This window comes from Eutrigla gurnardus (assembly GCF_963514095.1).
Source record: "Eutrigla gurnardus genome assembly, chromosome: 16".
In the NCBI taxonomy this organism is placed as follows: Eukaryota; Metazoa; Chordata; class Actinopteri; order Perciformes; family Triglidae; genus Eutrigla; species Eutrigla gurnardus.
In genome coordinates this window covers 4,857,114-4,877,834 of record NC_139927.1, presented here as the reverse complement: position 1 = coordinate 4,877,834, position 20,721 = coordinate 4,857,114, and the positions used below count along the sequence as shown (strand labels likewise).

General features: G+C 42.8%; 3 protein-coding genes across 3 annotated transcripts; all 3 read left to right on the top strand.

Annotated features, from left to right (window-relative positions):
• Positions 1-270: 270 nt before the first annotated feature.
• Positions 271-6,560, top strand: actr10 (actin related protein 10). Its single transcript, XM_084030204.1, has 13 exons — positions 271-459; positions 1,524-1,596; positions 1,693-1,775; positions 1,857-1,965; positions 2,148-2,255; positions 2,500-2,567; positions 2,657-2,736; positions 3,403-3,438; positions 3,846-3,925; positions 4,030-4,103; positions 4,298-4,379; positions 5,271-5,472; positions 5,578-6,560. The coding sequence occupies exons 1-13, from the start codon at positions 383-385 to the stop codon at positions 5,757-5,759; spliced, it is 1,254 nt and encodes a 417-aa protein (XP_083886330.1). The 5' UTR covers positions 271-382; the 3' UTR covers positions 5,760-6,560.
• A 2,272-nt stretch (positions 6,561-8,832) lies between these two features.
• LOC311026945 (vascular endothelial growth factor A-like) lies at positions 8,833-14,108 on the top strand. The gene is made up of 7 exons (XM_084030671.1): positions 8,833-9,041; positions 10,839-10,872; positions 10,956-11,152; positions 11,679-11,752; positions 11,846-11,875; positions 11,952-12,017; positions 13,909-14,108. Exons 1-7 carry the CDS (start codon positions 8,976-8,978, stop codon positions 13,943-13,945), a joined length of 504 nt encoding a protein of 167 aa, XP_083886797.1. The 5' UTR covers positions 8,833-8,975; the 3' UTR covers positions 13,946-14,108.
• Positions 14,109-15,106: 998 nt separating this feature from the next.
• On the top strand, positions 15,107-20,673 carry cipcb (CLOCK-interacting pacemaker b). Its single transcript, XM_084031144.1, has 4 exons — positions 15,107-15,415; positions 16,156-16,305; positions 16,394-16,548; positions 17,883-20,673. The coding sequence occupies exons 2-4, from the start codon at positions 16,179-16,181 to the stop codon at positions 18,801-18,803; spliced, it is 1,203 nt and encodes a 400-aa protein (XP_083887270.1). The 5' UTR covers positions 15,107-15,415; positions 16,156-16,178; the 3' UTR covers positions 18,804-20,673.
• Positions 20,674-20,721: the final 48 nt, after the last annotated feature.

The window sequence follows — 20,721 nt, the reverse complement described above, 5'->3', positions numbered from 1 at the left end:
ATGAAGTCTTATGTGTGAATACTTTTGATATGTTATAATAATTTACTTGTATTTCCACCAGGTATTGGTGACTCCTGTGGGTACAGTTTTAATATGAAAACATTTATAAGATTAAGATTTATTTTAATCGATATATAAAAAGTGTGTATTTGATTGCTTCACCATTCAAATAATTCGGTTGAACGGAAAGTTTTCCATCAGTCGGATCATTTCGAGTCTATTTCTGATCAGGCAACCCGCGTGACGTCATCGCGTTCCTGAGGACCCAACCCATCCCAACCGGAAGACAACACACTTTTTTCTTGTCTTTCTCCTTTTGATACGATGCCCATTTGCGGCTGTCAACGCTAAACACGGACATACAATTTAACACAGTATTAAAATGCCGCTATTTGATGGGTTGGGAAGCGGAGGAGAGAAGACTGCGATCGTCATTGACTTGGGAGCAGCGTACACGAAGTGAGTAGCGGCCGTTAGCAGGCTAGTTCACGGTTAGCATCATATGCTAACTCATATATATATATATATTTTGACTCAACCGTGTGAGACTTTGGGGACTTTAGGTGGAAAACAGGAGGCCAAACCCGAGACAGACATGAAACATATTTCATTTTAATTGTGTTGTTGCGTACATAGTTAAGCCATATGTCCGTGTTGAGCTAGCATTAGCTAATGCCAAATTAAAGCTAAGATAAAATCCAATAAGTAACGTTAAAGACGACGACTAACGGTCCCGGACGTCGGTAGCATCCCAGCCAGCTAAGAACGATTATTTAATACTATAATACATTTTAGTATGTGGGTACTTTTCAGACAATGAGCCCACTTAGACCAGAATTCAATGAGCCCACTTAGACCAGAATTCAATGAGCCCACTTAGACCAGAATTCAGATCAGACCAGGTTCCTGTCACTGTTATATTGTGAGATAAAAACAATGTTCACTGTTGTTCCAGTGACCTAAATAGCCTTTAATAAGCGTCTGGTATTTATTTATTTATTATTATTATTATTTATAAATATATACTATATTTTTATATTATAATTATTATATAATATTATTTATTATTATTATTATTTATTTCCTATTTTTGACTTACTTCCTATTTTTGTCTTGCTTTGCCCTGGGTTGGGGTTTGGGTGGGGGCACCATTGTCGGTGTTTGCAATAATGTCTGTGCTGTGGGAGTACGTACAATGACCACATTACTGGAGATTAGGCAAATATATTATATTATATTATATTATAAAACGAAAAACTGTCCTGAGGCGAGTCACATGGAGATCAAGAGGGCTGTTCTCTTCACTTTTAATAATAACTTCTTTGTTTACAGATACTGTCCCACATCATGTGACAGTTATTTCTATTTATATGCCATTTTAAACCAAATCTTTGTATGTAGTTCCTAGATTTGCTTGTTTTATGGAATGTATATCTAGAAGGTTACTAATTGCATTATTTTATTTTAGTATAAATCTCAATCTTGTCCCGGCAGCTCAGCTGACATTTCTCATTTTGTTGCAGATGTGGCTTTGCAGGGGAAACGGGGCCCAGGTTCATAATACCGAGCGAGATCCGGAAACCGGGGCAGCAGCAGGTGAGACACTGCCGTGCTTCGCTGGGTGTAATCATTTGGAGAAATGTTTCAAATTCAGGAAAAAAAATCTGTGTTAATGTGATGTCTCACTTTCAGGCCATCAAAGTAGTTCAGTACAACATCAACACAGAAGAGCTTTATGTCATCCTCAAAGAGTTTATCCATTTACTGTACTTCAGGTGAGATTACTGCACTCGTTGCTAATTGATTGCTGAAAAATGGATTGGTCCAGCTTCAATTACATCTTGTGTTTCACTCAGGCACCTGCTGGTGAACCCTCGCGACAGAAGAGTGGTCATCATCGAGTCCATCCTCTGCCCGTCTCACTTCAGGGAGACGCTCACCAAGGTTTTCTTCAAACAGTTTGAGGTACGGAAACCAAGCAGATCAGCGTTTTAAAGAAGCTGAAGAGAACGTTTGGGAAAGTTGTTATGTTATCCACAAATGGACTTATTTAAATCTACTTATTTTTGCTTCAAAATGTGATTCCCGCACCAATTTGAAAAGGATCTTCATTTTTACGACTGTTATTCTTTGGTTGTGTTGTCCAGGTGCCCTCTGTTCTTTTTGCTCCAAGTCACCTCATGGCGATCATGACTTTGGGAATCAACTCTGCTCTGGTGATGGACTGTGGCCACACAGAGACACTGGTGCTACCTGTATCCTTTTCCTGTCGTCATGGAGTCTTTGACCTTTTAAGGGAATACCAGCTGATTAGGAAATAGCTTTCTTATCCAGAATTAGGAGAGAAGACTGATATCATTTCAATCTGAGTTAGCTGAATGGAGAGAATGATCCGGGACTAGACTATCACAAAGACGGGAAGCAACTGTAAATGCAGAAAAGAAGGTTGATTGTATTGTGAATACACTTCATATGTTACCGCCTTAACTGTGAGCTCAGGTTTATGAGTGCACTCCCATTCTGCCAGCTTGGGAGGCTTTACCTTTGGGGGGGAAAGCCATCCATAAGTAAGTAGCTCTGCCCGATTTCAGAGGAATGTTTGACTATTTTGTGCACACTTTCCTCCCATAACTGCATGTATCTGTATTTGTTATAGAGAACTAGATGGACTTCTTGTGGAACAGTGCACGGTGGACACAGACACCACCACAGGGCAGACTGTCCCAGCCGCCATCGGTAATTACAGAGAAATACGCCACACTGTGTGTGTCTCCATCTTTTCTTAAATTGATAAACTCACGACTCTGATATGGACTGATTTGTTTCACAACGCAGAGAGCAAAGAAAATATATTTAATGGGTTTGAACCACTATGCATAATTTATTATTCATAAGAAGAACTTGGTTCTGTGAGTTCCTTTCTCAATTTGTGAATTATACATATGCATGCTGTCTATTTTAGAGTTTTTTTCTTGAAGGAGGAAACCCAACTGAATCGTTGTGTTGGGCTGTGAGAACTACAGCTGCAGCAGAGTGGGAGAAGCTACATGTACACATCAATAATTAAGACGGGCAGCAGGAACAGACTGCATTTCTGCACACTTGATTCACAGAGAGAGAAAAAATATCCCTTATTCTGTCCAGAGCTTGTTAATTGTCTTTATGAAAGTAAGGACAAAATACAACAAAACAAGTTTCTTTTGCAACAACTGGAACTTTTTGTTTTACACCAAGACGAATTTGAAGCTCACACATTCCCTAAACACTAATGCAGCCTCATCATGAAGCTCATACTTTGTGAAATGAGAGAAAAGCCTGATTTGTGACTAAACGAACCAAAGCAATAGATTTGACTATAATGAGATTAATATCTAATATATTTCTTTTTCATCCTTTCTTCAGGGACCATCCCGGAGGAGACTGTGGAGGATATCAAGGGTAGGTTTTGATGGAGTTGGTTTTCGTTGCTTTGCTCCCGTGAGGATGAGGCATCAAGATTTTAATTAATTCCCTTCAAAGCCAGCATTCCCAAAAGCCAACGACATCAAAAAAATACTAACTTCTATTAAGACTGCGCCTGCCTCCTTCATTACCAATCCGTCCACAGGAATATTGAAAACTGATGTGCGTTTTAACGATGCAGATATTCTATTTGCTTGGTTTGTGCTGTAAAAAAAGCAGTAACTGAAGCTTTCACTGAGGACTAGTGTGTGTCTTATAACATTTTAATTACTTACCAGCTGTTAAAATCGCCTACAGTCATTAAGACGTGTTTAAATGTGGTTATATCGTACCCGTCTTGCAGCCTGGACGTCTGCTTATCGGCTTTGCTTTCCTTCCTACAGTCAGAACATGCTTCGTCAGTGACCTGCAGAGAGGCCTGAAGATCCAGGAAGCCAAATTTAACCTGGATGGCACAGCTGAAGTGAGTTATACGTTTGTATACTGGTTTTTATACTAGTTATACTCAGTCTGTAAACAATTAAATAATGCTTTGCTGCACATTTATTCTTGTGAACGCGTTTGCAGCGTCCGGCCCCTCCTCCAGATGTTGATTATCCTCTGGATGGTGAGAAAATCCTGCATGTCAATGGATCCATCAGGTACTTGATCAAACCCAGAGGCTTATTTCTACTTTCCATTTGTTGTGGTAGAATGTCCTTCTGTAGATAATCTGGTGTTTATGTCTTCCTAGAGTCGTCTGTAGGACAATACATGTGTCTTTTAACCTGCTTGTTGTCCATTTCCATTATAAAGTGGTCCCTCATTAGATTTGCCATTGTTTCTTTTTAACCAGGGACTCTGTGATGGAGATCCTGTTCGAACAGGACAATGAAGAGAAGAGTGTGGCTTCTCTGATACTTGATGCTCTGGTCAAGGTATGAAAAGAAGTTATTGATGTGCATGTTTGGGGTGTTTTTGTCAAGACATGAATAAACCTCGATAGGAAACATAATCTTAACGAAGTCTTAATTACATATTATTTACGTTGATAGGGGGCGACGCTGCATTTCTATCTCTGTCTGCAGTGGAATCGTATTTATTTTACACAAATCCTTACTTAATGTCCTAAAATAAAGCTTTTTTATGTCTATATTTAGAAGTTTGGATGTTTTAGAGCGTGCATGTTGCGGTAACATAGTCTGATCTAACTTTGCTTCCACCATCGTCTGTGTCTCGGCTGCCGTTGGATAATTTTACCTCACTTATCTTCCCTTATGGTGGATGGCAGTTTTAATTAGTTTCTCCTTCATTATGCTGCTGTAAAACCTTCATTATCTTTCGGGCCGGAGGAATGCAGCAGCCCAGTCTTGTTCTCCATATTGCACAGCCGTGGAGTTTGAGCGTACAGTGGTTGCTATGGCGACACTCAACTGAGGCCATTCCATGTAACCTCAAGCAGTTTTTTTTTTTTTTTGCTCCATGTGGAGATCAAGTCAGCCCCGGACAGCGTAATTAATCTCAGTGGGTCCAGCAGCAGAGTGTAAACCCCCAATCTGTGCCCTACTCTACCCGGGATATGTTGATAATTCAGTTATCGGCTCGACACACCAGAGAAAACTGCAGTAATCCCACTTCAGATACTTTCATCCACCACTTTTTGATGTAGTTTGTAAAAAACAGACCTGTAGTGGTAGAGCTGCTGCTTCCTCCTGCCTCGAGTGTTCTCCTCCTGCACTAGCTGTGGATGAAGATGATTAATAAAAGAAATGTTCATATCAGTGAAACCCGTGTAAATGATCTTATTTGGTGACTGTGTTTTCCCGTAGTGCCCCATCGACACACGTAAAGTGCTCGCTGAGAACCTGGTGGTGATCGGAGGCACGGCCATGCTGCCGGGTTTCCTGCACCGTCTGCTGGCGGAGGTACGCCTCCTTGTGGAGAAACCCAAGTACAGCAGCGTGCTGGCCAGCAAGAGCCTGCGTATCCACGCTCCACCTGCCAAGCCCAACTGTACCGCCTGGCTCGGAGGTCAGATCTGTGATCTTAAACATTCATCGCTACCTGCGGAGCTGAAGGCTGTCCGAGCGACCTCTCTGCACAAATCATAATGTCGACCTTTTTATTTTGTTTCAGGCGCCATCTTCGGGGCGCTGCAGGACATCCTGGGCAGCAGGTCAGTGTCACGTGACTACTACAACCAGACCGGCCGCATCCCAGACTGGTGCTGCCTGAGCTCCCCTCCTCCTGAATCTCTGTACGAAGCCGGGAAGACGCCTCCTCCACTCATGAAGAGAGCCTTCTCCACAGAGAAGTAGAATGTTAACGTAATTCAAATAATGTCGTCTCCTTTTACTCTGCACGATACAACAGTTCACTCGTTACAAAAATGTGTTAATGTCTAAAGTACACAGACGACTCTGTTTGATGATCGGGTTCGCTGGTTTCCAACCTCAGCAGAAGTAACAAATATTGGGATTTTAGGGGATATTCTACAAGGATTACAGCGTCCTGTTCTACATGCAGCTGTGACTTGGGTTTCATTTGATGTCTCATTGAAGACTCAACCTAAACGTGCTCATTCTGACTCCACTTTCCAAAAAAAAACAAAATGTGTTCAGCAGATGATCACCACGTTGAGTTTTAGTCACAAGTTTGTCAGCAAACCTGCAGAGAATGTTGCTGAACTAACCCAGTGGAGCTCTGACTTCTTGTTTTGTATTTATTTCTTTGACGGTAATGTCCCATGAAGGTTTTTCGCCCCCAGCCCAAAAGGAACATTCCACGTATTTATTCTATGGCAGTGTAAGATGTCTGTTGATCTCCGTATGCCATGTAGGCTCCACTCACACAGCTGTTCTCGGTTAGTCCAATGGCTTTTCAAGTTAAAGCTGTAGTGCATGTGACGGGGAGGGTCGGGAAGACGTCAGTCCTGATCTCCTCACATCCACATTGTCCTGAGAAGTCCTCGACGCGGGCTAAATATTTGTGTGAATCCACCCTAGACGTTGTTGTTGTTGTTTACAGGCTTTACAACGTCATTCAAACAATGCAATCTTGCTCTGTAGTCTTTAAAACTCCAACTATCACTACAAATAAATATTCTGAATTCAATCACACGTCTGTCCTTTCTGTCCTGACATGTCTTTTGTGTGCTTTCTACTTCCAAAAGTACCATTTCTCCCCCACGTTTTATGTAGTCGCCCTCTTACATTTCTGAGCTGAATTTGCACATCATCGGGGAATCTGAATGTCTTAACAGCATGTAGGAGGGAAACGTTGGCTGCCAGCGGCGTTCTGGCTGGAAATACAGCTAACAAGCAAATGTATACATCTCTCTTCCAAACCCACAGCATGCCGCGTTAATTTGTTTTTATAGACTCCACTTTCCCTCGTGTGTTCTCGGCTTACTGGGTTTCCTTGAGGTGAAACTTCGCCGTGCCGTCGTGTGTTCCCTTGTTCAGCCTCTTACTGTCCCAGAATGGAGTTGCATCTGTTTGACCTTTTGGGTCACATTCATCACTCAGTGTGGGTCTGCCTGGTCACGGTTGGGCTTGGGAACCAGTAGCATTACCCAGAATGCACCTGCAGCCCCAAGACTGTGTGGGAATTCGGAGTTTGGATTATAAAAATAGGCATAAACTCTTGAGTGGAGGAGAGCTTGAGTTTGGGCTGTATGGATGTAACGAGGTATCTGCCTCCCTATAAAACATTTGTTTGTTTAGATTTTTTGTCATTTGTATTTATTGGACTTCAACGCCAGAGGCATTTGGAAGAGGAAAAGAAGAGCTTTGTTGGTCACATGATAGTTGATGACCTCCTACCTGTGTATGCAGGCCAGTGTTTGCACGAGTGACTCAAATAACCATCGTCTGACCGTGTAGCTAAATATCAGAGGATAAAGAGCTTCGGAGTCCCACCTGCTGCCTCTGGTCCGGCTGAGGGGATCCCCATCCTCCCTCCACGGGGACTGGGACTGGAGCATCGGTGCGGTTCCCAGAGACAGGAAGCAGCAGCTGTCCATCTGACCTCTGGCTGGGAGTCTGATGCACCCCCTCCCCCCTTCAGAAAGTGGGTGAGCCGAGCCCTGGAGTGTAAGGAGTGTTGGCGAACCTTTCAAAAAGCGGTTCGCACGCCCAAAAATCTGTCAGAGTGTTGGCTTCGGTGGATGAAATTCTGATTGTTCGGTAGATTCGGGAACGCAAACTCTTCTTGAACTTGCTGGATGTGCTGAGTGCAAACTACGTTACTAGGAATATTGCAGAACATCCCCAATTCATGCATTATTTCATATCAGGTACATAAATATACATAAATATGATTTTCCCCCTACATGGGCACCAAACCGGTCCACCAATCACAGCCTGCAGGGAGTGAGAGAGCATCATCCATCTGAATTATGGGTTTTTCTCCAGCACACACCAGTCTAATTGTCCCGTAAATCACAGTGGTTATGAAAACACACCTGAGCCCGGCCGGCGCCCAATAAACGCAGCACATCTGCAGCCCGGCACCGGACGTCATTTTGGGAGGCGAAAGCATTGTTTGTACCCGAATGCATCGAAGAGAAGAAGCGTAACAGATGGGCTAAATGTGTGTGAGTTGTTTATAGCACTCGATTAGACATTAACTGATGATATCAGATATGTTTTCTGTAGTAAACACTTGAATGAGGAACATCCATGGTGCAAATACTACACAAAAATTGGCATGTTTGTGTTTTTAGATGTTATTTTCAAGCAGGCTGTACAGTTTTTTTCCCCTGGTAACCATTTCATTCATGCATTTATATTATTATTATTATTATTATTACACACTTTTCTTTGTGAAAGCCACGTAAGCTTTGCATGAGTCATCTTTCCACATGATCCAAATGGTTTTTTTGTGTGTTTTTTCTCAGTTGGTTGTTTAGCTTTATAAAGGGGGAGACTTTTCTCAAAGGCTTTAAAGAAACACCAAATTCTTAATGACAGAGAACATGTCTGAACACGTTTGCACGTCATTTCCCTCCTTGTCACTTTGCTCATGCAGTTTCAGTGCAGGTTTATGTTGGCTTGTTAAGATAATGAGAAACAGTGAGGAAACGATGTGGACCAGTCCAACACAACGACTCCAGCATGTTTCAGGCGTTTACTAACAGATTTATTCATTTATTTTCTCCTTTTTAGACATTTTATGTTGATTATAAGAATTATATTACCTTTTTCAGATGTTTTTTTTTTACTGTAACTTATTTTTTTGTGATACAAATTAAGGTAAACATTTTCACTCTTCACTCATATTTATCAAAACAATTGATTGTCCAAGGTAATGATTTTAAAAAGTGGGTGGGGCTTATCCCGCCCTAATACAATGGGTTCGACGCCCGTCGTCAGCTGTATGCGTTCGAGGGGTTTGGCGCGCGCTCTCTCCATCCCTCCTGCTCGCGCACAGCGGGGCGGCGCGCCCCTCAGAAGAAGCCGCGTCTCGAGGCTGCGAGTTTGACTTCCCACACTTCTCTCTGACCGACCGGAGGACTCGTCTTTGGGGCAAAAATGCAGAGTTTCATCGGAGTCTCGCACCTCTTCTCGGTTCTTCTGCTGCAGCTCGCACCTGCGCAGGTAAGCCAAACTATGTTAACACGTGCACTTTGGTTGTTGTTATAATGTTATCGAATGACAATGCGTTAGTGAAATAGTTACCATTATTATTATAACATGTATCATAGGTATTGTAATTTGAAATTTGTTATTATTATGATGGTATTTTATTCAGATTTTCCCCTTTTTGTGTGTGTTTTGACCCCAAATGTGACTCCTAGTGCAAACAGGAGTCCTATTTAAATGGCAGATTTGTTTCCTCCACTGTGAGAGGACACACCTGTTCTACAGTCTGTTTACACACTATCTGTATTTTAGCATTTACTTAGCATTTGTGGACTCAACATGGATCCAGCTGTTACAGATGCAGGTTGAGATAGAGAGGCAAGTTAGATCTACATATCTGAGAGCAAGACTGTGTGTGTGTGTGTGTGTGTGTGTGTGTGTGTGTGTGTGTGTGTGGACTCAACCAAGCACCACCAGAGATCAGTCGGAGTAAGTGGGTGTGATTCTCCACATCTTGTGTGCTGCCTCATAGTGTAACAACATCCGACCCAAAGACAGATACGTTCAGGCTCACCCAGCAGGGAACCAGCTGCACAGTGTGAATGTGTTTATGAGAGTAGAAGCTAAAGCTAAGACAAGAAAAAGGGTTTTAATAGTCCAGTTTCCAACAGGAGGACTTAGATAAGTAGTTAAGATGAAGAAAAATGAGCATTTAGCCTCCAGAATCAGGACACGTGTCATTTTCATTGTTAAATGGGAAAATGCCAACATGCATTTCCTAGCTGGGTGTTCTATATAGTTGCCAAAGTATGTGAAAAGTAGTTTTTTGGTAATAAACAATCGTGCATTTGCTTGGAGGATTTATGGAAGTAACACAATTAGAGGAGAGAAGGAGCGAAAACGGAAAAATCAGAGAGGGGCCAAGAAAATAATCACACAGTTTTCCACGTTTAATACCTTTCCATATTTATCCTTTTATAGCAAAGCACCAGCTTTAGCACCGTAACATTCAAACAAATCTGCATGTTTTATGCTAATTGCAGCTGTTGTAATGCATCTGGTTCTATTGTATGAGGCAGTAAATTCTCTGGCGCCGCTGCAAACGACCTAAAAAAAAAAAAAATCCCACAATTTAACCTGCTGTTGTTTGAAACTAAAGCGATCCTCGTGAGCGTGACCTTTGAGAGACAATGTTCCCTTCGGTTGTTCGCAGAGTGAGAAGAAAGCAGGAGACACAAAGACATTGTTGATACTGAAAAGAAGAAAGAGAGCCAAGATCAACTTCGCACTTGTGTTTCTGCTCAATTTGGCTTTTCAAAAAAGAAAAAAACATCAGGCATTGTGAGTTTGGAGGCTGGGCTCTGAGAACCCAGAGACATCCATGCTGAGTCATGGTACTTTTCAGTGCTGCCTTTGTCTTAAGTGTGTTTATTGTGTATAAAACTCCCATGAGTAAAGACAGCAACTATTCGCTGTTATTCTTTGCTTTCTTGTCATAATAAACCTTCTGTTGTTACACCAGATTGAGAAATCAAGCTTTTTTTTTTTTGGATGGCTCGTGTTACTGCTTCAACACACGCAGTGGTACACTCCTGAAACCATGCTGCATCATTGTTTTCACTGGATCATCGTGTGTGCAGATACATCCCTTGGCCACAAGAGGGCGCCCTGCAACTGCACAACAAACACACTGCTGTTTAAAACCGTTCATATCATGCTCACTCCTCATTTGTATCAGTTCCCCTGATTGTCTGAAACTCATGTTTGGCTCTGCTGTTAATAGTTTTATTAAATACATTATTGTTTTTGCAGATTTCACACCCTCCAGAAGAGGGTCACTCACGAGGTAAGAGGTCCCACTCCGTAGGCATCATCTTTCCTCTTGCACATGAGCTCCAGACTAAACGACTCGCCCTGGTCTCCTCGTAGTGATGGCCTTCCAGGAGGTGTGGGCGAAGAGCATGTGTCGGCCCATGGAGCAGCTGGTGGACGTGGAGCACGAGTACCCGGGGGAAGTGGAGTACATCTACATGCCCACTTGTGTGCCGCTCTGGCGCTGCTCGGGTTGCTGTGGGGACGAGAACCTGGAATGCCAGGCGACCCTCGAAAGCAACATCACTCTGCAGGTGCAACGGGTTCTCCCATTAGACACCATTGATCAGGAAGATGCACTTTCTGTTTATATATTATAACAGAAATATGTAGTAGATATATGTTTTATATATATATAATATTATATCCCTTTCCTCTTTTGCACCATGCTCAGTGCACTATGTTCATTTGAAAATCGCTGCTAAACCACAGACTCTAAATACATTTTGTTCTTTCTTGTTTCTTGTTCTGTACATATTTTATGTGTAGTTTTTTTTAAACTAAGAACCCATAATATCCACCTCATATATTCTTTATATATGTATTCTTTGTATCTAGTTTTTAGTATATATTTGTATTCTTTTCTATTGTATTTTCTATTTGAGGTCACTGTGTGAAGGGAAAGATAAGAATTTCATTGCTTAGTGTGAATGATGTTTCTACTGTGTGTGTGTGTGTGTGTGTGTGTGTGTGTGTGTGTGTGTGTGTGTGTGTGTGTGTGTGTGTGTGTGTGTGTGTGAGAGAGACAATAAAAGTCTTTATTATCTCTCTGTTTCCCAGGTGATGAGGATTCATCCCATGATATCTATGCATGTGGAACTCGCATTCGTGGAGCACCAGATATGTGAATGCAGGTAATCCTCTCTAATGCACGCCAAATTGTGATTTTTTTTATTGCACAGCTAACTTCCAGCTGTGTCCCCCCCCCCCCCCCCCTCCTGATTTAGAGCCCGTCAGAAACTTTTGAACGACAAAAGGTCAGTAAATTAAACATTTGATCTATCAGATTTGACCAAATCAATATCTTCACTGCACTTTGCTCCTCCACGGCAGCAGCGAGTCCATCAAGTACAGACCTCGGCGGAGGAAACTCAAGAAGCCGGCAAACGGCTGTGGCAAGTAAGAGATGGATTACCCTCCTGCGGCACACACACACACACACACACACACACACACACACACTCTTCATTAATTATATATTATATATTTACAGCCTCATTCATCACTGTTTCCTTCCCTCCTCACTGTCAGACCAACAAGGACAGACGAGATTAAACAACATCACAATATATTGTCTGCTGCGTTTCTCCTCCCTGACAGCAGCCGCGGTCGGCCGGACGTTTATGATGAGCTCGTGCTTCTTTGTAAAACCACAGAGCATCGCCAGCACAATATAATAATAATATAAAAAGACTGCCAGTGGAAAAAGTTTGGTTTCCCATTTAAGGGAAAAGTAACAAAAAGAATATGGGTGGGGGAGGAGAGAACATAAAGGGGATCAGTGAAGATTGGTGGCGGGCCTCAGCGGAGCAGTAAACCTCTTCATCACCCCAATTTGATCATCTGCGTTACATTCGTGTTGGCAGCAGGCAGATTGTATATGAAAATCCTAAAAAAAACAGCCAAATCGACTTTGGGAAGAAGTGAAAATGCCCTTTTTTGAAGTAGAATCCAATTAAATTTAAAGTCCATCGAATCCAGTCCCAGAGCAATATCAGACTGTAATTGTGCAGGCGGATGTAAGAGGTTTATGTGCAGTGATTTTGGTATTTGGTTCCTCTGTGTGCTCACTCTTTTCACAGACAGGTCAAAAGGTCAGCGTGTGTCATCGGTGATCGCTCTGTGACGATTTTACCATAAAGACTTTAAAGCTGCAGCCAGATTTGTGCTGTAGTTGATTTGAATTGTAGGGCTTTAGGACACCGTGGGGACTGAGAATCAGTTTTTATACTTTCTGTAACCTCCCTCACACAAGTTCCTGACGGATTAGAGAGGATCAATACTAAATCGCCGGATAGGTTCACCTTTTTTTTCTCCCAAGTTTATCTCAAGAAAACAAATCACAGTTTGCACCGTAACTTTGTCTCCCGTCCAATTCCCATCTCTGTTGTGTGGAACAGAATGGACAATCCTCTTCATGTGCAGAAGGACTTTCTAACATTTAGCTAAATCCAGAATTTCATGCTGAAAAGACTGAAGACTTTGGTAGATATCCGTTATATTTGTCTGACTCAAACTCAAAGGGATCAGATTTGCTTCATGAACAGAATGTGGATTTTGTTACTTACACTGTAATCACATCATGGGGGGGGATTCTTCAAATATATATATATATATATATATATATATATATATATATATATATATATATATATATATATATATCCCATCCCATCTTTAGAGGTCAAAGGAACGCCCGAGTTTTTACATTTCTTGCAACACATTCAGGGAGTCCAAATTGTGCGATACTAATATAATAGAAAATAATTAAAAAGTACTGCACATATAAACCGACCTGAAGTAAAACTTCTTCCATAAAACCTGAGGGAATAAACATTCCCTTTGATGGTCTCGTCAGAATGAACATTATGGTGGTGATTTTAGTTGTGTGTGATTGTAGTTATTAATACTGTAATCAACCATAAAAAACACATGAAGATGAAAAAGGGGGTCATCATCAACAACATGATGTTTAACTTGTTGTCTCAATGCAGATTCAAGTTACACATCTCTTGAGTATTATGGATTTTTTTTGTTATTTATAGGGTTTATGTAAGAGCTTTGCTTCTCCATTTGATCTGATTTAAAACATTTTTTTAACAATTTCCCAATTAGGAGAAGCAAAACCTGCAATAAGTCCGGCAAAATGGAATATAGCTCCTGAATAAAGTTGTTAATTAACACCAAGCGCTCTCCTGCTTGCCGGGTTGGACACAGTAGACATACGGTAGTACCCGTTTTATGGTGTTTAATTGTTTTATTATCTTTTTTTTTTTTTTTATCTTTCCAGGTGCCAGTTCTCTCAGAACAAGATAGATCTCCACTGACTCACATGTCAGCCCACAGGTTTATTTGGAGGAGGACTTTGGAGCAGCAAACAACGGCTGATCGGTGAATTGATCGTCTCTCGTGTCGAGACTTTCCATCTCGTCCAATCTTCTAATTTTTTTATTTGTTATTGAAACAAACAGCCATGTCTAAAAACTCCTTTGGCTCATTTTTTAAACCTAGTGGGTGATATGGGAGGCTTTAAAATAGACATACGATACAACAGAGACCAGGGATAATGGGTGGGATGCTATTAGCTTAATGGGGGGGGGGGGATTAAGGCCTCCATCCATCCTCAAGGGTTCACTGGATCAAAATTCACAGAGGCTAAAAAGAGGCTTGTTATAAATGTTTGTTTGTTTTTTTAAATCGTGCATGTGACTTCCTGTAAAGTGTTTATTATAGAGTATTTTGTGTCACATTTATAAGTTAATTGAATAAAACGCAGTCCAAGTACAAAGAGCCTTCTGTGTCTTCTGCACATGCATTGACAGACTATAAGCGTGGGGAACATGTGAGGACGCCCAGAGACACGGGGCTCTATAGTGGGGGACATTGTTCCACGGAGCACAGGGGGCTGCATTGTGTTGCGTTCACGGTCTGTCAGAAGGCATGCGAGATGATAAGAGATTGTGGTTGCAAACCTTCCTCTTTTTTAGGTGTTTCACACATGACTAAACCATGAACCGGTGGCCTACATGGACTATATAAACGCAGCCCCGGTTGAGAGCAGCGTGACCGTAAGTGAGAACGTTTTGTTCCGAGGTGCGTTTTTTGTTCACTTCTTTAAAACATGCCGCAGCGGAGACTTAACTATTTTAGCCGTCGGCCAACCGGACTCTTATGTAACACACCAGTAAATTACCCCCACGTCATTTCCTCGATAGTACCTCCGAGACGCCTGCACTGTATCGTCTACTGTACACACACGAAGCGAACACAATGTCCTCAACTTGCCACACACTTTACTAGGTCACGTTTTCTCTCTGCTTGCTTGCTTGCTTGCTTGCCGCGTCGGCCAATCAGAGGCCTGGGGATTCTACGTGACGCGCCCCTCGTACTCCAGACGAGACCACGCCCCACCCTCCACTACCAAATATGGGCAGGGTCGTTTTCCCCAAACACCGCCGTCGCTTTTTGTCGTGTATATACACAGCGCTTCCGCCTTTGAGGAGGGGAAAGTCCCGCCGCTGGTTCTGTTTTTGACGCTCGCGCGCAGGACGACAGTTAAAACCGCAACGGTTTGACGGCCGCGCCGCCGCCGCCGTGCTTGCGCACGTGACTGCCGGGACAGGGGGCGGAGCCGCGCGTCTCGTGTACTGTACCGTGGAACACCGAGTTCTCGTGGAGGTGGCTGGGGAGCAGCAAGCAGCGAGACTAGCGACGACGAGGAAAACAAGAAGCGGAGACACGGCAGACACCGGACCCGTCTACGAGCCCTCTGTCCGTTCCATCTCTCCGAGGAAGAAGTAATTACGCCATATTTATTTGTGTGTGTGTTTTTTATGCGATGTTTGTGTACTTTGTGTCGGTTAACGTTTTAGCCCCGTCTGTTAAGCTAGCATTAGCTCGTAACGTTCACGCAGCTAACCGATGTGGCCCGTTTTAAATTGTTGGGATCACTGAAGTGTCGTTAAGCTCATTTATAACTTGTTCACGTACTTGTTGTTTTTTACACGTCGTGCTGAATAAACGTCCGCGGTGTTGTTACGTTATAACGTTATATTTGCTTCCTTAACTTTATACATATTTTATATATTAGCAACGTTAACTAAATACAGTGCTTATGTTTATTTATTTGGGGTTTTGACAATATTTTGTTCATGGGTGTTTTTATTTAGTTGCTTTGGAGGACGTTAATTGTGCAACTTGCTATGATATATATATATATATATATATATAATTTAGTTGCTTTTGAGGATAACGTTAATAATTTTGTGGGGGGGTGGGGGGGTATTATGGCAAAACAGGTAACTTGCTATTTTATTTATATATATAAACACTCACCTGGGATGTCAAGTAAGGTCAGAAAACTAACGTTATTGCAGCCTGTAAGACCAGGAAGAGGCGTTTTGTTTATACCATTAATTCACTACCGTATCATGAAGTAGATACGCTGCTCTGACTACACGTTTGGGCTAACGCCTTGATGTTTTTATTTACATAGTCTCTAAGTACACACCTCCATATTCTGTTATCGCTGATGTAGTTGCCGTGCGAGCCTGTTGAGCCATGGACGTTGCCAGCACAGCGGGGAAGAAGATGAGCACCAAGAGGAAAGCAGAAAGTCACTCAAGGGCAGCGAACAGACAGCATGTCACCACGTCTGCAGACTCTGAGAGAGACTCTGGATTCTCAGGTTTGTCCCTGCTCTTGACAGTTTTTTTATGTGCGTAGATTATAAGATATCGCTTTTGTCTAACCTCATTTTCCTTCTCGGTGTGCAGACGCGAGTTCGGAGCACATGAGCAGGAAGGGCAACACGGACTCTGAGGATTCACGACAGGCTGGCCAGCAGCAAGCCTCTCAGCTGGCCGTGGTAGGAGGCTCCTACTCCAGCCTCTCTCCCATGATCATCATGAACAATGTCCTCCTCAAGCAGGTACGCTGCTGCTGCTGCTACACACACCAACATCGCTCTCACATAAACCCAAGCTCATAACATCATCTGTGTGGATGATGTCTCTGCATACGCTCCCGTTCAGCCTGCAAATGGGTCACCACGGCAAAGTTGCGGTCCAGTTTTATTGCCCTCGTTTTAAACTTCGTCTTCACAGCTGTCTGGAACGTGTCGCCAAAAAAAGACTGTGACCCATTCACACGAGGTCGACGCTGACCAACAGCTTAGACACAACGGTAACACAGAAGAAGCTCCGAATTAAATTCAGATTTCATTAAATCATGAAAATCGGAATAAAGATTATGCAAGGAAAAGCAAGAATGATGTTTACTTGATTTATGGTTCTGTAATGGGTTATTTAAAACATTTTATGACGGCGATGTTGGCTTAAAACAGCTAATTAAGCAAACCAATTAAGATGAACTTTAATTAATTAGACTCCCTAGTCCACATTAAACTTTTTTTACTGTCATATATTCATTAAATGGCTAATTTTCAGTACTCTTCCTATTATTCTTGCCAGTATAATGTATCTGACGCTAGTATTTTACATTCATACACATACATTTTACAACCGACACAAGGATGTTGGTGTAGCAATGAATGGGCTGCATCTCGTCATCCGACCCTCCTCTTAACGAGCATGATCAGGCATATCTATTACTGGTTGAAATAATTTAGCGATCAGAGAGCGAGATATGAAAAGCCTCCTGTGAGGTTTAGCAAGAGAGCGTGAGCTAGACACGGAGGTGAAGAGAAGTGTAAGCGAAACCTGATCTGATGATTATGTAATGTGCTTGTTGATGGTTTTAAAAGTGAAGTGGAGAGTCTCTGCTAATGCTTCGACCTATGACAGATGACTCATGAATGGATCAAGCGGAGGGTAAAGTTGCAGTCAGTAGATCCACATCAGACCCGATCCCCCGAAAAGGAGGATCAGTTATCTCAGAACAACTGCTGGGGTTGCTATGTGGCTTTGACAAAACCGTGTGGGTAGAGGTGCTGACCCATACTGACAGTTAATCAACAGAAAAATGATTATTATTCTTATATGTATTGATCATTTGAGTTATTTGTCAGGTACAACCAAACCGGTGTTTCCTGTCTCACACAATGTTTATGATATATGGGTTTATTGGCTGCAGTTAGAAATCAATTTCTTCAGGAATCTCTGCTTTGAGAAAATTTGTGATGGGCGACCTGTCAGTATTTATCATTTGATAGAGTAAATCAAAGAAACGGTTGCAAAGAAACATGTAAAATAGGCAAGTGTTTGTGGGGCCTGTCTTTTAAAACCTCTTTTGACTTTCTTGCAGCCGAGAGATAATCCTCCTGCCCTGAAGCCCTGGGGGTTTAGTCCCACAGTGGAGGTGGTGCAGCCTGTGGTCCAGCCTGTGGTCCAGCAGCCTCAGGTGGTCTTCCTTCAGCCTGTGGTCTCCCGTCAAGCCTCGCCTGCCTCCAAAGAGACCTCCTCTCGACACAGGCGCCCTAATAAGTATCTTCCAATCCGGAAATCCTACCCCAAGATTGCTCCACATCCTGGAGACAGCTCTAGTTCCTCAGGGAGGGGGACGGCCTCCTCGTCCTCCTCCTCCTCCTCCACCACCTCCTCTTCTTTTCACTCGTGGTCTTCATCTGGGTCAGAGAAGAGCTTGACCTCCAACCGCCGGGAACACCGTCAGAGGGAGAAGCAGAAGAGAAATCTGTGTGGTGGGGCTAGAAACCGTCTTTCAACCACTCCCAGTCCTTCTGCTACCCCCAGCACCATGTCTCTGTTCCAGAGCCGACTTGCTCTCCCCAAAACAGAAACCAGTGCCAGCAGTAGTCCTGCCAGTGAAAGGCCTTCATCAGCTGTCAGCCAGGCAGAGTTTTCCACCTCCCTGTCTCGCCCCATCAGCCCTGTTCCCCAGATGGTCAGCCAGGAGAACAGCTCGTCAGGAGAATGTGACCACGGCGAGAGTGATCATGATATCAAGAGGAAGCGCTTCTCCAACACTTACAACATCCTGAGCAAATCTGGCCTGCTGGACATCGTGCTTCGCACCAAGGAGCTCCACAGGCAGAACAGGCGCACCCAGAGCGACCTGGACCGGCTCAAAGCGCAGACGGACCTCTTCCTCCAGGCTCTGTGTAGCGGTGACACCAGCATCTGTGTGAAGCTGCAGGCCAGCCTCCAGGAGGAAGGCAGGGAGGACGAGATGGAGAGAGCTGCTCAGACTATCTTAAAGGCAGATTAGACCCGGACTACTGCAAGGGGGGGTTGAGTGTTTAGAGACAGATGGACTGGAAGTAATGTGCTCCACAATACACACCCACTAGCACCCCACACAGACTGCGTGCTGTGGCCTACATTCTGGCTCCCGGCTGCCTTGGGGCCCTCACACACCAAGCCAACCTCATAGAATTAATGCATATAAATGCTTTTCGTTGCCTACCGTCTTCTGTTAAAAGATGCTTGAACTCATTGTTCAGACTGTAGCTTAGTGGCCAGTTGACCGCCAACACGCACACATGTTCTGCACCTGTCCCGAGGTTATATTTGAGTCTTTGTAAGTATTTGTAATCCAAGAAACACAGACAGAGAAGCAAAGTAAACCATGCTGCCTTTTTGCAGCATAATTCATGAAACGGCTCAGAATTCTAAAACGAAAGAAAAACACAGCAGATTGGTGAAATCACAGATTTGCAAGGTCGCACAGACCTCCCTAATTGCTTCTGTCACTGATTCAACAAGCTTAATCATGCAAACAGCCACAGATAAGGTCGACTAGTGCCGGCAGTGAAAGGACGCGCTGCAAAAAAAACACACACAGACTACCTGCTGTTGGCTTGTTGTGTTTGGGGACTGACGGTCAAGCAAAAGGATATCCTTTGCTCATTGGCAATCAATTAATTCAATAATCAAGACCCTGGGATCGGGTCGATGACGGGATGTGTTTTTGTTGTTGTTTTTTTTAAACTGAAAACGCAATACGGACTTACAATCTGGACTGGATGTACATTTTTAACAGTGCATGACGAGGTGTTACTCCATTCAGTGACATTTCTGTTGTTTCAACAGGTTTGCATCATTCTTCATCGTCCTCTAAGCTGCGTTCCACTGATACTGGTGTGTTGCTTAACAGACATCCAGCTAACAAAAGTGTGTGTATATAATCTAAATGATTTCATGCGGCTCTTCCAATATGAAATCTACGGTTATTAATGACATGTTCTCGTCGTCCCGTAGACTGTGTTTCTCTCGTCGTTTAGCATCTTTGAATAGAGAAACACGCCCAAAGTGTCTTCGTACTTTGTGCTGCATTTCCAAACTGGACGTGAGAGATTTAGCACGCCGTCTTGACAGTTTCAAGTTGAGCATTCCCATCATGTTGATGGCAGCTGTAATAAAGTGCAAACTGGCTGGAGGTAAAGCCGTTGTGATGCTTGCCCAGTGACATCGCAGTGCAAAGGGTGCTTCCAATAGTTCAGTCATATTTATCAGTAAGTTGTTTATGAGTTCTATCATTGTGTCTTTTTTTTATACTCATGGATGTAATTTAATATGTCAATATTGTCTAATTTAAGTGCAGACTGTTGTCGCCTTGTATAAAATATTCATTTTGTGAAGCTTTTCCACTAAGAATAACCATCGAGTTGGCGTTTCTTGATGAAGACCAGCTCAAATTTGGACTTTTAATCCACAAAGAAACAAATTGGGAAAACTTGTGGAGCTTTGTGATGCTTAATATAGACCTTTTTATATGTTAATAAATTATGGCCTTAATATCCAAAACCTGCATGTCACAGAATTTTGGATTTGCACTAAAATAATCTGAGAGCAGCTCTGAAGTAATTTTTGGGCAGCGTTTAAACGGCAGCTATGGTAGCCCGTAGAGGCAGGCTGCAAGTCTTTTTAAATAACTTGAAGTGCGTTGTGAGGCATCATAAGCAGCACACTACCGATGTAAACCTAATATTCCTATAGGACAACCATGCATAACATTGAAACATTGTCTGTTTTTTATAATTGTTCTTGGTTTTCTCAACATTAAACATGTTTTTGAATATTGATGATTATGTGCTTCCTGTGTTTTCAGTATGTTGACTTAAAATGACTCACACTGGACTTTTCAGACAAAAGCTATCTTCTGTGACCATAAATTCAGTTAAAAT

Coding starts and splice junctions, on each gene's coding strand:
- actr10 (XM_084030204.1), top strand. CDS start 383: ATGCCGCTATTTGATGGGTTGGGAAGCGGAGGAGAGAAGACTGCGATC. Junction 460..1,523: donor TTGGGAGCAGCGTACACGAA/GTGAGTAGCGGC, acceptor ATTTTGTTGCAG/ATGTGGCTTTGCAGGGGAAA. Junction 3,439..3,845: donor GACTGTGGAGGATATCAAGG/GTAGGTTTTGAT, acceptor TCCTTCCTACAG/TCAGAACATGCTTCGTCAGT.
- LOC311026945 (XM_084030671.1), top strand. CDS start 8,976: ATGCAGAGTTTCATCGGAGTCTCGCACCTCTTCTCGGTTCTTCTGCTG. Junction 11,876..11,951: donor AAACTTTTGAACGACAAAAG/GTCAGTAAATTA, acceptor CCTCCACGGCAG/CAGCGAGTCCATCAAGTACA. Junction 12,018..13,908: donor CCGGCAAACGGCTGTGGCAA/GTAAGAGATGGA, acceptor TTATCTTTCCAG/GTGCCAGTTCTCTCAGAACA.
- cipcb (XM_084031144.1), top strand. CDS start 16,179: ATGGACGTTGCCAGCACAGCGGGGAAGAAGATGAGCACCAAGAGGAAA. Junction 16,306..16,393: donor GAGAGACTCTGGATTCTCAG/GTTTGTCCCTGC, acceptor CTCGGTGTGCAG/ACGCGAGTTCGGAGCACATG. Junction 16,549..17,882: donor ACAATGTCCTCCTCAAGCAG/GTACGCTGCTGC, acceptor ACTTTCTTGCAG/CCGAGAGATAATCCTCCTGC.